This window comes from Bos indicus x Bos taurus, chromosome 18 (genome assembly GCF_003369695.1).
Source record: "Bos indicus x Bos taurus breed Angus x Brahman F1 hybrid chromosome 18, Bos_hybrid_MaternalHap_v2.0, whole genome shotgun sequence".
Lineage (NCBI taxonomy): Eukaryota > Metazoa > Chordata > Mammalia > Artiodactyla > Bovidae > Bos > Bos indicus x Bos taurus.
The window spans coordinates 40434569-40450092 of NC_040093.1; the positions used below are offsets into that span (position 1 = coordinate 40434569).

The 15524-nt window shown below is 52.9% G+C and overlaps 1 protein-coding gene across 3 annotated transcripts; it reads right to left on the reverse strand.

Annotated features, from left to right (window-relative positions):
• Positions 1-2667: 2667 nt before the first annotated feature.
• CX3CL1 (C-X3-C motif chemokine ligand 1) lies at positions 2668-14943 on the reverse strand. Of its 3 annotated transcripts, XM_027516473.1 has the most exons (3): positions 14652-14943; positions 8155-8275; positions 2668-5873 (listed from the first exon to the last, which is right to left on the reverse strand). In XM_027516473.1, the coding sequence occupies exons 1-3, from the start codon at positions 14719-14721 to the stop codon at positions 4688-4690; spliced, it is 1377 nt and encodes a 458-aa protein (XP_027372274.1). In that variant the 5' UTR covers positions 14722-14943; the 3' UTR covers positions 2668-4687. The 3 variants fall into 3 exon arrangements, with proteins under 3 accessions (XP_027372274.1, XP_027372276.1, XP_027372275.1); XM_027516475.1 differs by lacking the exon at positions 8155-8275 and having other exon boundaries at positions 14652-14880; XM_027516474.1 differs by lacking the exon at positions 14652-14943 and having other exon boundaries at positions 8151-8269.
• Positions 14944-15524: the final 581 nt, after the last annotated feature.

The window sequence follows — 15524 nt, forward strand, 5'->3', positions numbered from 1 at the left end:
GAGAGCAGGAGGAGAAGGGGATGACAGGGGATGAGATGGTTAGATAGCATCACAGACTCAGTGGACATGAATTTGAGAAAACTCCAGGAGATAGTGGAGGACAGAGAAGCCTGGCATGCTCTAGTCCATGGGGTCGCAAAGAGTTGGACGCTACTTATCGACTCAACAACAACAGTGATAATAATATAAATAATATTATATTATTAGTAATAGTATATTATATCTCAGAGCCCTGATCACTCTATCAAAGTTTTCAGAGGCCTCAGGTGACTCAGATGGTTAAGAATCCACCTGCAATGCGGGAGACCTGGGTTCAATCCTTGGGTTAGGAAGATCCCCTGGAGAAGCAAACAGCTACCAACTCCAGTATTTTGGCCTCGAGAATTCCATGGACTATATAGTCCATGGGGTCGCAAAGAGTCAGACACGACTGAGTGACTTTCACTTCCACTTTCAAGTCTCCATCAAACTCTGCACTAATTGTGGGGAATCACTTCAGCTAAAGTTGAGCTCCACAACTGAAAGAGAAAAATCAAGCCCCAAATCCCTAGGGAGTTGGTCTGGACTGAAGGAGAATAAAAATTTCTTTTGCTCTCCATTCTCTTCTGGAACATGAAGAGCTTAACCTTATCTGAGAATGTGATGAAAAATCAGGGACAAATATTTTCATTTCAAAGCCACTGCTGGTGTTGCACGTTGCTGAAAGGGCGGTGTTCAGGTGTTGAGGGGTTATGACTTTGCCTCCAGCTCCTTCCTGGGGGTGGGAACGGGCAAAAGCAGGAGGGACTGGACTTGGAGTGGAACAGGAAAGCTATTGTGTGCTGCTAAGGGCAGTACTAGAATTTGCAGGGACTTCCCTGGTGGTCCAATAGTTAGGACTCTGGGCTCCCACTGCAGGGGGCATGGGTCCTATCCTGGGTCTGGGAAGTAAGATCCCACAAGCTGAGTGGTGAGGCAGCAATCTCAGATTCTTGCAGAAACTTCAAACCCAAATGTCTATGGGGCTCAGGAGGTGGTGAAGTGAGGGAAGCTGCATGTAAGAAAAATTAAGGGCCCATCATATGCTGTCTTTCCTGGTCCCGCTTTTGATGAAGACTTGGGCTAAGAGAAAAATATCCTCTCTATGAGAAAAACAAGAGAAGGGTGATGATAAATGGCAATTGACATGGCCATTGGAATCCGGAACGCCAAGAAGTGGAAGGGGTGGTAGAGAACTCAGGATTGTCACCCTGGCCTGCTCCATCTCAAGGGTCAGCCATGGCTCAGGCCCTACCCACCATCATATTGGGGGTGACAGCACACAGTGGGGCTGAGACCTTCCAAATTACTTAAGAGAACCTAGAAAAGTAGGCTGGTGTGTGTAATTTCCTGTTTCTTAAGTGTTGCCTCTAATTAAAAACAAAAATTCCATGTACACATCAAACCTAAAATGCCTCTAATGCAAAACATTCTGACATTTAATAAACTACTAGTAGAGAACAAAAGACCTGTCAATTAAACTGTGACAAGTCATTGACTGTAAGACACATCTTGATTCCAAAGGTATTACAACGTGAAAAAAGAAGTGTGTGTCTAAGAATCCATGCAATTATTTGTTCATTCGCTCAGTCATGTCCAAATCTTTGAGACCCCATGGACTGCAGCATGCCAGGCTTCCTTGTCCTTCACTGTCCCCTGGAGTTTGCCCAAACTCATGTCCACTGAGTCAGTGATGCCACCCAACCATCTTGTTCTCCTTCTCCTCCTGCCAGCATCAGGGTCTTTTCCAATGAGTCAGTTCTTTACATCAGGTGGCCAAAGTATTGGAGCTTCAACTTCAGCATCAGTCCTTCCCATGAATATTCAAGACTGATGCAATACTGTATAATAAGCTGGACTTGGCCTTTGGCACGTTGCAGTTTCCAGTCTACGCAACTGTACAGAGCAGCTCATGATGCCACCTTGGGCACTGGCGGTTCATACTTGAGTCACACCTCTGAGTACCCAAGTCCCTTGAGAAGTAATCCTTCTTTGATCTTTATCTGGACCAGCAGTGAGTTGAGGCTGTAAAGAGGAAAATGTGGCCCAGTTTGCTCCCGTGGGTCACTAGATCCCTAATGGTGATACCAAGGCCCTCAAGATGGTTGTTTAGAGGCCTGCGCAGTGGGAGGGGGCAGGGTGGGGGACTTCATAAGGGAATATAATTCCTGCCAGGGATGGAAGCTGCTGGAAATCTCTCACCTGGTTTTTTAAAATCTTTAAAAAAAAAATTTAAATTTCTTATAGTGAAGTATAGTTATTAACAATGTTGTGTTAGTTTCAGGTGTAGAGTGAAGTCTCACCTGATTTTATGCATGCCCAGTGTCACATACCTGGGCAGAGCAGAACTAGGCTAGAGGCTCAGCCGTCCTCACCCCTGTTCCCAGGGCCCCTTCTCCTGCTGCCCCTCTGCCCCAGGGGTCTCCAATGCTTCCACAGAGAGTCTTTTGTTTATTTTGGCCACACCGCCCTGCAGCACGCGGACCCCAGGGCCAGGGATCGAACCAGTATCATCTGCAGTGGAAGCACAGAGTCATATCCACTGGTGTGCCGGAGAAGTCCCACTTCCCCAGACAGTCTTGGCTCCTCCTTTGTTCCATCTTCCCAGAGGCCTCGGTTGCTGAGTCTGACCCAGGAAAAACAACTATATTGCACACTCAAGACTTTTAAGTTTTATTAGTAAAATACAAAATGACACAGACGTTGGCGATAGGGTTGGAAAAGCAAAAGCATCAACCAACTCCTTCCAAAGCCCTCCCCAAATTGTCTTTGTTCCTGTCCTTCTCAAGAGGACCTCACAAAGTCTGTGGAAGGGGTAACTGTTGTCCCCAGCCGCATTATCACAGGTGGGAGCCCCATCACTTGGGCCCCATCCCTTGAAGGTTCCCCATCAAGAAGAACCCCAAAAGTGCATTCAGATCTGCTGTCTTCCTCTCTGAGTGGTCAGAGTGCCCCCAACCCAAGCCAGACCCTCACGGGCATGGAGGAGGGCCAGGCAGACAGGGAAAGCTGGCTTCCCTCTCTCTGTGGACCAGAGCCGCATGTGCACTCTCTCAGCATCTGTCTGCAAAGGAGCATGCCACCTGTACATGGAAGAGCCTGGCCCATGGGAGGCTCCTCTGGTGGGGCGCAAAGAACACCTTCAGAGACAGCCAGAGGGAGGTGGGGAGCTGCCACCAGAGACCCTGAGGGGGTGGGACTTGCAGGTCTGGCTCTGATGGTGGGGTGCTGGCCAGTCCAGGAAGCCTTCAGCCCCACCCAGGCCTGCCTGAGTCTTCAGTGCCTAAAAGGGAACCTCTGACGTCATGTCCACAACTTCCCCTCCCCTGCCCATCTCTCCCCACAGGACAGAGTCCCTTTCAGAAATAAACATGGGAACCTCAGGTTTCCATGGTGGATTCTGATATCATGGAAAACATCATGGAAATGCCTGGCCCTGCCTGTGGTGGGGGTGAAGGGGAGGCAGGAAGAGCTCAGAATACAGAGGACAGTGTTTTCAAGGAGTGAGAGGTGGAAGAGGAAGCCAGGCTGCGGGAAAGAAAGAGAAAGCGCTGGACCTGGGTCCCTCATGAAGGAGTGGAGGAGGAAGGGGTGTGGCTACTGCCTGCAGCTGCTCCCTGGCTCCTTTCTTGGAGCCTGCAGGCCTCTGCTCCTCCCACAGCCTGTCACTTGTGACCTGGTAGGCTGTCACAAGTCGCCGGGGGGCGGGGGGTGGGGGTGGGGGCTGGACCTCCTGGTCACAGCATCCATGGATATGCCTGTCTCATCGATGCTTGAGAGCATCTCTACTGTGAAGGTTGAGAAGCTGCACCCAGGGTCTGCAGAAAGGGGTCTCTGGATCAACTAGTGATGCCTGACAGGGATAGAGATTATTGCCACATATCTACCATCCCTCTTCCCTTTCACAGATGAGACACCAGAGTGATGAATGTCTTGATGGACTGGTGAGGGCCTGGGACTAAACTCCCAGCCTTTACATTTATAGTCAATGTTCCTTCACAGATGCGGAGGTCGGGGGTGGGGGGTGAGGGGTGGTGAGAGTGGAATCCAAGCCAGCAGATTACTTCATCTCTCATTCCCAAAATGCCTGCCCAAGGGCAGAACCTTCAATGGGAGCAGTCCCGGGAAACACCACACTAACCTCATGCAAGAAAAGACAGGTCCCCTCCTGGGGCATGGGGTCTGTACAGGGGACATGGAAAACTAGCACCGCAGGTGGCCGGGGTGGCTGGCGACCGCAGCGGGACCAAGAGACGCGATGAGGTCTGAGGGAGTGGGCAGGAGAGGCCTGACCTGAGGCTCATTTGTAAGATGGAATGTCCATGGTAACACAGGGGGAGTGGGTCAAAGGGGCTGGGCGTTCAGTAAATAATTGTTCATGGGGGCTGGCATGGTGTCTAAGGGACCCTCTAACCAGCCAACAGCAGAGGGACATTTTTTGTCCTGGGACATTGGAGTGAGCTGGGGAGGCCACCTGTTCTGTCCACAGTAGGTCACAAATGGTCAAGGGTGGCCCCCAGGAGCTGGGAGAAGACCCACCCAGATGACCTTGCCTCCTTGCTCCAATCATCCCAGCTTGGGCCAGACCCTTGGGTGAGGGTGAGTGTGAGGATGGGGGACCCCGGGCCGCTGAGTTGAATGACTGGACAGACGCAGGCAGGAGGGGAGCTCACACTGGCACCAGGACGTACGAGTTACTGCCACAGCTCCGGGGGACATAGCAGATCCCTTCCACCACATCCCCCACCATCTTGTGAGGGCAGCTCTGCAGTCTCTGGTAGGCAAACATGGCCACCCCCAGGCAGAAGAGGAGACCGAGGAAGGCCAACAGCCCTACGGCCTGCCTTCGCGTGGCCACCTGGGAGTCGGGGACAGACGTCATAAGGATGCCCAGACTCCGGGGGCCTGCGGTGGTGAGAATGGGTTCCTTGGCCTTGGGGAGCTCCTCAGTCTCAGGGCCCCAGCTGCCCGAGGCCAGTGCATCCATGCTGGGGGTCCCTTCAGAGGCTACAGTGACCTCGAAGATGCTGGACACCGTGGCCGACCCCAGGAAGGCATCCGTGTGAGCTGAAGAGGGACTCATTTCTTTGGACCCTAGAGAGTTCTTTGAAGAGTCCTGTACCTTGATTCCCACAGTTAGGCTTCCAGGCCCACTGCTGTCCTCTAAGACAGCGTAGGAAAGAGTCGGGGCCTGGGTGGAGGGGTCCGGGGTGGAGGGGACCAGGGAGGGGAGGGTCTGGGTGGAGAGGGTCTTGGTGGGGAGGGTCTGGGTGGAGGAGGCCTGGGTGGAGGGGGCCTGGGTGGAGGGGACTGGGGTGGGGAGAGTCTGGGTGGAGGGGACTGGGGTGGGGAGGGTCTGGGTGGAGGGGGCCTGGGTGGAGGGGACTGGGGTGGGGAGGGTCTGGGTGGAGGGGACCAGGGTGGAGGTGGCCTCAGAGGCTTTCCCCTCAGTCCAGAGGCCTGCCTCAGGTTGGTCGGCAGCAGAACTCTGCCAAGACGTGGCGGTGGTGAAGGCAGCCTCGTTGAAAAGCTCAATTTTCTGAGTCCCTCCATCTGGAGCTTTTGAAGTGGAGGAGGACCTGGTCCCCATGGAACCAGCCACTCCTGGCGAAGTCCCCAAGGCACTCTCTGCCCCCAGACTACTGCTTTCGCCCGTGAAGTTCACCTCTGAGGCAGCAGACCGGTACATCTCCCTGGCGCCCAGGGTGGTCCTGGGCTTGCCCTCACTGGTTTGCCTCTCAAATGTGCCACTCTTTTGAGACACAGAAGCCTTGTGGTCTAGGTGCTTCATGGCTTTCTGGACCCATTCCTCCTTTGGGTCAGCACAGAATGATTTACCCTTCACAGTCTTCAGGCTGCAAGGAAGGAAGACAAGAGAGCCAGTGATGCTTAGATGCCACGTGGAGTAGGAGCATCACACAAAATCTCTGCAGGTGAGCTGACCTGGCTGGAAATCAAGTCCCCACCACTTACTAGCTGTGGCAGCTCAGCTCACAGAACTTCTGTGTTCTCACCTGAGAACTGGAAAGAGAGTCCTGTCTTCTGCAGGGTGACCAACCATCCCAGAAAAACTGGGACTGAAGGGGTCTTTTTGTGACAATTCCAGCAAACCAGGACAAGTTGGTCACCTGCTTCTGTGTTATTGTAAAAAATGAAAAGGATGTGAAGCACCTGGTTCAGAGTGTGTGCATGAAAACTCAGTCGCTCAGCCGTGTCCAGCTCTGTGCAGCCCCATGGACTGATATGCACCAGGCTCCTCTGTCCATGGAATTTCCCAGGCAAGCATACTGGAGTGGGTTGCCATTTCCTACTCCAGGGGATCTTCCTGACCAGAAAGACAATAAAAATGTAAGTCATAACGTCATGAACGTGAAGATGGGGGCTCTTCGCTGTGAGTTTTATGATTGGGAGATATCCCAGGTGTTCTCTGCCATGAGGTGTGTGACTGGCAAGCTTGGTGGTGGAAAAGACTCAATGTCATAACCTCCTCTTCCTCCTCTCCTTCAGTTGAAGGCTGCCCTCTGGACCTCTCTCCTCTCCTAGAGTGTATCCTCAGGCTACAAGGGCCCCTAGGGTGCTACAACTCTCTATATGGTGGCCCTGATGGGGCCCTGAAAGTGAAATGTGAGTGAAAGTGTTAGATGCTCAGTCATGTCTGACTCTTTGCGACCCCATGCACTGTAGCCCACCAGGCTCCTCTGTCCATGGAATTCTCCAGGGAAGAATACTGGGGTAGGTTCCATTCCTTTCTCCAGGGGATCTTCCCAACCCAGGGATCAAACCCAGGTCTCCTGGATTGCAGGCAGATTCTTTACCATCTGAGCCATCAGGGAAGCTCAAAGAATACTGGAGTCGGTGGTCATTCCTTCCTTCAGGACCCTGAGTTCCATCCAAATCTTGAGCTTCCTTTGAAGCCTGCATGTGGCTTAGTACCAAGACTACAGCTCAGAACTGGCTGGGACCCCTGCTCCACACCCTGGCCTGTGCTGGAAATTTTGTCTGGTTAAACTTCATACCCTTTCTGCAAGATGGCTACTATATACATCCCCATTTTACAGATTAGAAAACTGAGGCTTAGAGGGGTAATAAAAATGTGCCTGTCTCCAATATGCTAAGAAGCCAGAGAGGTCCAGAAAGCGAGCATGACCCTGAAGGACCCACAGGCACAGTGCTGTCCCAGTGCTGTCATCCCCTCTCTGGAGCATCCCACTTCCCCTTCGCCTACAAAAGAGAAGCAAACATATAGGGTAGCGTGGGGGAAGTGAGGTTTGACAGATGAGCAGAGAGGTCAGGCTGTAGCACACTTGCCCTCTTAGTAATCACTGGGAGGAAGTACAATTTTCTTTAGCTGGGCTAAAGAAAGCCTGCTTTAGCTTGGGAAACAGGCTTCGAACAGGCTGTTTCCTGTTGCCAGGAGTCAGGGTCTGGCTGAGACTGCTTTAGGACCCAAAGGTCAGTCCTGGGGAAAGGCCTGAGGGCTGGGCGACTGGGCAGTACCCAAGAGGGACCCCAAATGAGCAAGCAGCCAAGATGGCCAGGAGTCCTAACACCCACAGGTGAAGCCGGCTTGGCTTGACCCCTCCTGGAAGTCTGAAGTCTGGGAAGGATTCTGTTTCCTTATCTGTTCAATGGTGATTATAACCTTGGCCTCTATTATTGTTAGCAGCTTCCAGGCACACTGCCAAGAGCTTTCATTCTCCTCAAAACTACCCATTTTAACAGATAAGGAAACCAGAGCCCAGAGGGTAGATAAGATCACAGGGGCCACCCAGACTGTAAGCGGTAAAGGCATTATTCACACCAGATCTGCTGGCGTCTAGAGCCTGCACTTTCAGAACACCATGCTTTTCCTCTCCCATGAAACCCAGCAGGTTCCAGTGCTGCATAAAACACCCTTTGGCCCAGTAGGAATTACCACCCCGGATGGCTTCTCCAGGCTATTCAGGAATGTCACGGCTCATGTTTGCTCAGGGCACGGATATTAAGGTCAGCGAGGAGGCCAGCAGGTCAGGAGCAAGAGGAACACTTGCCGAAAGCCCTTGGCCAGGAGCCCAGTTTGGGGTGACAGGATGTGGACATGGATTAGCAGAGACCAGGGGCTGAAAGGAATACAGAGGCTGAGAGGGCAGTACCTACATGACAGCTCCATCATTGCAGGACTCCCGATTTCGTTGGTAGCCGACTAGACGAGACTCGGGAATCTTCTGGGTCATTTTGTTGCAGAAGAGGTTACACTTGTTCACACCGTGTTGCTGCCCTAACCCCACAGAGGCCCCCAGTCAGCGGGACTGTCTGTGGACATCTGGCTTCCCAGCCCCATGCCAGCTTGTCCCAGACGCACCCTCCTAGCCAGAACCAATGCCCCACACCCTTGACCTCAGCCCTCTGTCCCCGGCCAAACTTCTCTAGGCCTCAGTTTCCCTACCTGTAAAATAGGGACAGCAGTAGAATCTACTTCACAGGTTTGTTGTAAGGATGGAGGAAAATGAATTCTTATAAAGCTCTTATTGTCTGGCACATCTTATTTAATTTTAAAATTCAGTTGCTGGAGTGGGTTCACCAGGGGAGAGGAGTGTGAAACTGACAAGGATCTACCTGAGGTTACACAGTCAGCAAGTGACAGAACAGGCTCTCCTGCCAGGCCTGGCTCCCGGCCCATCTGGACCCGTAACCCTGCCATTCCCCGCACCGTGCTCTTACTCTAGTAAGTCACCTGCTCAACTCTCACCCCGTCGCATCGGGATCCCATCCCTCCATCTCAGCCTGATCCATTTCCGCAGCCTCTGAGACACCCCTAGATCTCTGTCCATTCACATCCCATGTGTATTCCCTGTATACATCACGGTCACCGGCAACTACCGTAATGACACATATATATGCCCAACAACAACAACAAAAAACCACATAAAGGCATACATGCCACCAGGCCGAAGTAGCAGGTAACAAAAAATTTAAATATAAAACGATAACCACCTTCTAAGCAGCGTGCTGAGTAGACAATCCTTTGTTCTGCCGTTAAGAGTCAGGATGAGGGTTTCCCTGGTGGCTCAGTGGTAAAGAATCCACCTGCCAAAGCAGGAGTCACGGGTTCAATCCCTGATCTGGAAAGATCCCAGATACTGTGGAGCAACTAAGCCCGTGCAGTAAAACTATTGAGCCTATGCTCTATAGCTGGGGAGCCACAACTACAGAGTCTGAGTGCCCTCTGGCCTGTGCTCAGCGACAAGAGAAGCCACCGAAATGAGAAGCCTGAGCACCATAACGAGAGAGTAGCCCCTGATAGCCTCAACTAGAGAAAGCAGAGTGCAGCAAAGAAGACCCAGCACAGCCAAAAAGTGAATACAGAAATAAATAGTCTATAAAAAGAGCCAGGATGAATTGGGAAGCAGCTCCTGAGAGGAACCAAATGGGCCATTTGGATTCCCAAGACAAGCTGGGGCAGCAGGAGTAGGGAGGAGGGATAGAAATGGGGTTGTGCATGGGGTGAGGGCAGAATGGGATAGGCGGGGCCTTAAGATGGCTGGGTCCCACGTGGAGCCAGACAGAAAGCCCAGGACAGAATGACGGTGACTCAACAGACAGCTGAGAACCCAGATATTTTATATAAACATTCAATGTGGTTTGCACTGCATCTCTACCTTCCCCTAAAATCTCCAGCAAAATCTACTCTGCTTGGTATAAGTTCAAGAGGGGCAGGCCAAAAAATGAAGAGCTTGAGTTTCCGATCAGAGTCAAGGTCATTTGCAGCCAAAGCAAGACCTCAGAGGATTTTGAAAAATCTAGAGGTTAGGACTTCCAGGGCAGTGGAGCCGAAAGAACAAACTTATTTTATTTCTGCAGAGCTTGGGAGGTCCCCAGTGATCCCCGGGGTTCCACCAGAACACACATTGCTCTTGCACAAATACTTAATGCACGAGGACACAGAAACCAAATATGCTCTGCCTTCCCAAATACAGGCATGCACGCACACCTTCTAAAATCTGCCGCCTCTTCTCTCATCACACCCCCTGCCTCAGCCCACCCTGCCTTGTGGGGAGTAGGGGGAGTCAGGGCTTGCAAGGTCAGGGCCAGGCCATCAGGGGGCATCACTAGTAGCCCCCCGAGGTGGGCAGGGGGGCTCCCCGCAGCTGGTCCCTGAATCACCAGCTGCCCTTTCTCTCTGAGGAACCAGGATATGAAAGTTTCCTTGCCTTGTCACCCTACTTTCCCCACAGCAGGACCTCAAAATGACTCAGCAGCAGCCTCCCCCGGTCCTGCTGAGCAGAGTCAAGAGTCAGTCCTCTGGACTGGAGTGGCAGGTGACTTCCGGGGGGAATCCCCAGAAAAATGGTGCCTCTGATGACCTGGAGCCAGGGGGAGGCTGCCCAGTGGGCAGGAGGGACAAACTAGGGAAGCTCAGTGCCCTCTTCTGACTCTGCATCCACTATGCCCACTTCTAGGGCTTAATGAGCCACAAAGGCAGCCTGTCTCACAGTCCCCACCGTCTGCCATGGTGCCTGATGGCCTTGGCCAGGTTCTCTTCTCGCTTTTGCCTGGGAAGGTGGTGTAACTAACCAAGCGGGCTTTCCTTCTAGGAACTGAAGTTTTCTTTTCTGTAACTGGGGATAATGTCTCAACCAGCCAGTCGTCTATTAACTCTCGTGTGAATGCAGGAGGACAGGGACCTTGAATGTCTTGGTGTCACAGTGTTTCTCATCATCAAGCTTAAGGTGGATATAAATATTCATTGAATGAAATAATGTCTCAGTCTACTTACCCCTCCAGCCACCTGCCTACCTGTCTATCCATCCATCCATTTATCTGCCCCCTCTTGTCAATCTGCTACCCATTCCCTGCCACCCACCTGGCTACCTCCCACCCAGCCCTACTCACTCCAGTCCATCAATCTACCCGTGCCCCACTCACCTACCTACCACCTGTCCACCTAGGCACCCTCCACCCCCTTCATCTACCCATCCCTCCATCTCTCTCCAGCCCACTCACATATCCTTCATCCATCCATCCACTCCCTGATTTGGCCAACATCTGTTTGAGTTACTTTTGAGTATCTACAAAGACCCAGGCCCTCTTGTCCTTAACTCTGAACTCCTTCTCCCAGAGGTGCTGATGCTGAGCTCGGAGAGAGTACCTCAATCCCAATAAATGCTATCAGATCACCGTGTTCACTTGGTCAACCAACAAATGCTGACTTGCCTCTGACCAGGCCCTGTGAGGAGCAGAGGGATGAAGAAGGCCCATCTCAGCCTCAGAAGTCTCTCAACCTGGTGGACGGCTAAGAGAGAACCACAGAGTATCAGAACTTTCCTTAGTAGACCACCTGTGGTGTATTGGACACTAGGCTCAGCCCACACACATCTGTTGTCATTAATTCCTGCAAAAAGATTACTTTTATCCTCATTTTAAAGATGTGGAAGCTGAGAATCAGAGAGCTTTAATGACTTGCCCAAGGCCACACAGCTGGCAGATGTGGCAGGTCAGGTTTTCCTCCCAGCCCTTAAGACAATCCACTATTCTGCTGCTGCTGCTAAGTCGCATCAGTCGTGTCCGACTCTGTGCAACCCCATAGACGGCAGCCCACCAGGCTCCCCCATCCCTGGGATTCTCCAGGCAAGAACACTGGAGTGGGTTGCCATTTCCTTCTCCAATATCCACTATTCTAGGCTGCCTTAAACGCCAAGAAAAAACACCATGTTCCAGAACAGACCTCAGAGAAGCTGCGGTTTACATGAGGGAGAGACCACCTGCAACTGCAAGTGATCATGGAGGTTTCTTGGAGGAAGTGTACATTAGGCTGGAGCTCAAGGACTGTTCGGAGGGTTATAGGCAGGAAAAGATGGGAATGTTCTGGGTCTCTGGGAGAGCTTGAGCCATTGCTCAGCTGTGTGTCTCAGACGAGTCACTCAGGTTCTCAGAGCCTCCCATCCCTATAAAATGGACGTGATAATAACTGCTTCATGGGATGGTTATGAGAATAAAGCTTTTAAAATATCTGGACCCTTAGAGCAGAGTTTTCTCAACAGCAAATACCACTGACATTTTGGACCACGTGATTCTTTGTTGGGGAGGCTGTTCCATGTACTGTAGGATGCTTGGCATCACCCGTGGCCTCGATGCACTAGGTGCCTGAGTACCTCCCAACCAAAACGTAACAACCAAAAATGTGGCCAGAAATTGCCAAATGTCTCCTTGGGGGCCAACTCCAGCAGTGAGGACCACTGCCCTGGAGATACCCACATGATTCTTTCCCCTGCCCCACTCAATGCCCCCTTCTCCCCTGACTCCCTACATAAAATCTCAACATCTTCCACACCACCCTTCGATCCCTGTTTTTTTTTTTTAATCACAGCATTTTTTTTTTCCTTCTAACAGACCAAATCCTTTACTAATTCATTTTGAGTATTACCTGTCTTTTCCAGTTGATATTCAGCAACCCCAAGAGCTGGGATCACTGGCAATTTTATTCACTGATGTGGCCTCAGCACCTAGAATTGTACCTGGCACATAGTAGGGGCTTATCTACCAAATGAATCAACAAAATGCACAAGGAAGCCACTTTGTACATGTAAAATCCCAACCAACAGGAAATAGAGGAATTTTTAATTTAGATTCGACCCAGGCCTGGATCTGACACTCTCAATTTATCCTCCTCTGCCTTTCCCACCCACCCCTACTGCTTAATCAGGGGGGGCAGATGACAGCAGCTTAATTCAGTTTTTTTCTTTCCCTCTTTCTTGTCAGAGCTTGAGTGGGAGTGAATGCGTCAGTGCTCAGGGAGGAAAATTCTCTGTTCTGACTTGTATCTGCAGGTTTGTTATATAAAGCAGAGGCGCCTCCTGCCTGACACAGCCCCGCAAACCCACATTTGGGAACTGACGCAGCCACCCTGCACCAGCCAGGGCGGTAGCCACAAAGTCCCCAGCTCCCCCTCTCTCTCTGCCTCTCCGGCTTGTGGTCCAGTCCCTAAGTCCTATAGGGGCTCCCAGGGGGTGTCTCTGAGCCACACATGTCAGCATGGCTAAGAATTTTCAAGATGAACCTAGCCACATGCCCAGTTGTAAAACGGGAGAGACGGAGCCTCAGAAAGGTCAGAATAATGGGAATATCTCCCAGAAAAACCAGTGGCCAAGATTAGGGTGGGCCCCTGATGGTTTTGAAGCCTCAGGCTGCCGGATAGAGCTTCCAGAGTGCCCCCCACCCAGGATCCCTCCTCCATCCTAGCAGAGAAGAAACCCACCCCCCAACCCAGCTTAGTAGAAGCGATCCTCCTCTTTCTCCCACTTGCTAAGTGTCCTCAGCCTCACCACGCACATATAGGCAATAGTTATATTTAAAGGTGCAGCAGCTGGGACCAAAGAAGGCAATACTGTACTCAGGGTCACAGCTATGGCCAAGCAACCTCCTCCACCTGACTCCTCATCTTCCAGTCCTCACTGTCCCCATACACCTCAGGGCTCAGAAGTTCAAGCCCAGGAAGCAGGAAGGTCAGCAGCACTTGGCCAGCACCATCTCCACTCACCTGCTCTCTGCCCCACCAGTGGCTTTTCCCCAAACAGAGGGACTTGGGGGACAGTGCGCTCCATAGAGGTGTCCTGGAAACCAGAGACTGGTGCTCATTTTCCCAGACTGGCTGTGTGCCCTAAGGCAGCCTCCCGCCCTCTCTGAGCCTCAATCTGCCAGATGGCCTGGGTATTACCAGAGGATAGGGCTGGCTCAAATAGCTCTTGAAGGCAGTGTGATCCACAGAAGCGGGCGCGTGCATCCACGCTCCCTCCTGCACCCACTCTTACCCTCTCCTGTCGTACTTGCTGGCTGTGCATCTTCAGGTCAGTTTCTCAACCTCTTTGGGCCTCCATCTTACTCATGTTGGGTGGGATCGATACATCATACCCTCCCAGGTCCCGGGCTCCAGAAAGCAAGTGACTGGAGGTGAAAACATTTTCTAAACTGTGCTTTGGAGGAGAAAGACAGTACCCTGAGGGGGGAGGTGGGGTGGGGACAGACATGGGCAGAGGGATTGAGGGCTAGACCAGAGGCACAGTGATGAGCCCAATTCATGAGCTGCAATGACCTTGACCTCCACTGGTCCTGGGTCCCTTCTCCTGGAGAGGCCTCGAAATTGGGCAGGAGAAAGTCCCAACTGTGGCCTGGGCTGGGGCCAAGCCGAGACTATGGGAATCAGGACCGAGGGTTACATATTAACCCCGGAAAGGGAGATGAGCCCACGGTCTCCCAGGGCTCCATCCGAGTGCCCACCGAGAGGCTCCTCAGGCTTCCCACTACCCCCACTCTCCCGGCACCCCACACCTGGATCGTCTGCTGCCCACACCACCTCCCTGCACTGCCAAGTGGTCACCACCTTGCTCACTGGGCCAGGCAGGGACAGTCTCTGGTTAGAGTAAATTTTTCCAGCCCATGGGCAGACCACACAACCAGAGAGGTGTCAAGCCGCATCCCCCACCTACCCCCGCACCCAGCTCCTACCTCCCCCACCCGGCATATATGTCAAGAAGGGGCGGCCAGGGATCTCAGCCTTACCCGGGAAGGCTCTGGGGGTCCTGTTGTCAGGCTTGAGGGGCAGAAGTGGGGCTAAGGGTTCCCCTTACCCGGCTCATGGCTGAGTCCACCCCACTTACCGGCTAGCAGCGCAACCAAATGGCAGAGGACAGCCAAGCAGAGCGGCCGCGAGAGAGGCGGAAGACCCATGGCCGGGGCGGGTGGGGGTCCAGGCAGGCAGCAGGGGCCCTTGTCGAAGCTCAGCGCTGGTCCCCTGGCCGCCTGTGCTCTGCTGCGATTTATAATGGGGCTCCTCTGCCTCCGCCTCCGCCTCCAGCCCCCGCAGGCAGCAGGCAGGCGGTGGGAGGGGAGAGGAAGGGAGCGTGTGCAGCAACTGGATTCCTCAGGATGTTGCCAAGGAACCGAGCGAGCAGCTCCCTGGCTCTGGGTGAGCGGCTCGTGGTGGGGGGACTGGGCTGGCTCCGCATATGGGGACCTGCCTGGGAGGCTGGACCCGGCCTGTTAGGGTTCAAAGGGCTTCCTCTCCTCCCATCTGCTGAGGCTGCCTTCCTACTGGGAGCTGGCACATGTCCTAGGGTCTGAGCTGGGGCCCTAGCTCCTAAGTGGGCTGAAAACAAAAGGACAGAGGACTGGAGAGTGCCGGCGGCAGGCAGGCAAGCCAGGAGGACTCTGGGGTCCCGCCGTCTGGGGTCTGATAAACTCTCCCCTGGTCTGGGAGGGAGCTCTCCGATGCCAGGAAGGACCTCTAACCCTTAACCTCTCAACGCCCCAGCACCTGGGGGACCTTGTTCATCAAGGTGTTCCCCGAGGCCAGCATGGAACCTGGCAAACAGTAGGGGCTCAATACAGCAAAAGCTTGCGGAAAGAAAGCGCCAGCCCCACTTCACAGGGCAGGTGGGGAAACTGAAGCCCTGAGAGGGGGCCAAGTCACAGAGAGCATCAGAGAGGGGAACCCACCTCCCCCGCCACAGAGAAGAGCAGGCAGGCCCAGG

Excerpts from the sequence above, each read along its gene's own strand:
- CX3CL1 (XM_027516473.1), bottom strand. The coding sequence starts at position 14,721 with ATGGGTCTTCCGCCTCTCTCGCGGCCGCTCTGCTTGGCTGTCCTCTGC. Across the intron at positions 8,276-14,651 it reads TTTGGTTGCGCTGCTAGCCG|GGCAGCAACACGGTGTGAAC; the intron begins GTAAGTGGGGTG and ends CTGTGGGGTTAG. Across the intron at positions 5,874-8,154 it reads TGCAATGATGGAGCTGTCAT|CCTGAAGACTGTGAAGGGTA; the intron begins GTAGGTACTGCC and ends CCTTCCTTGCAG.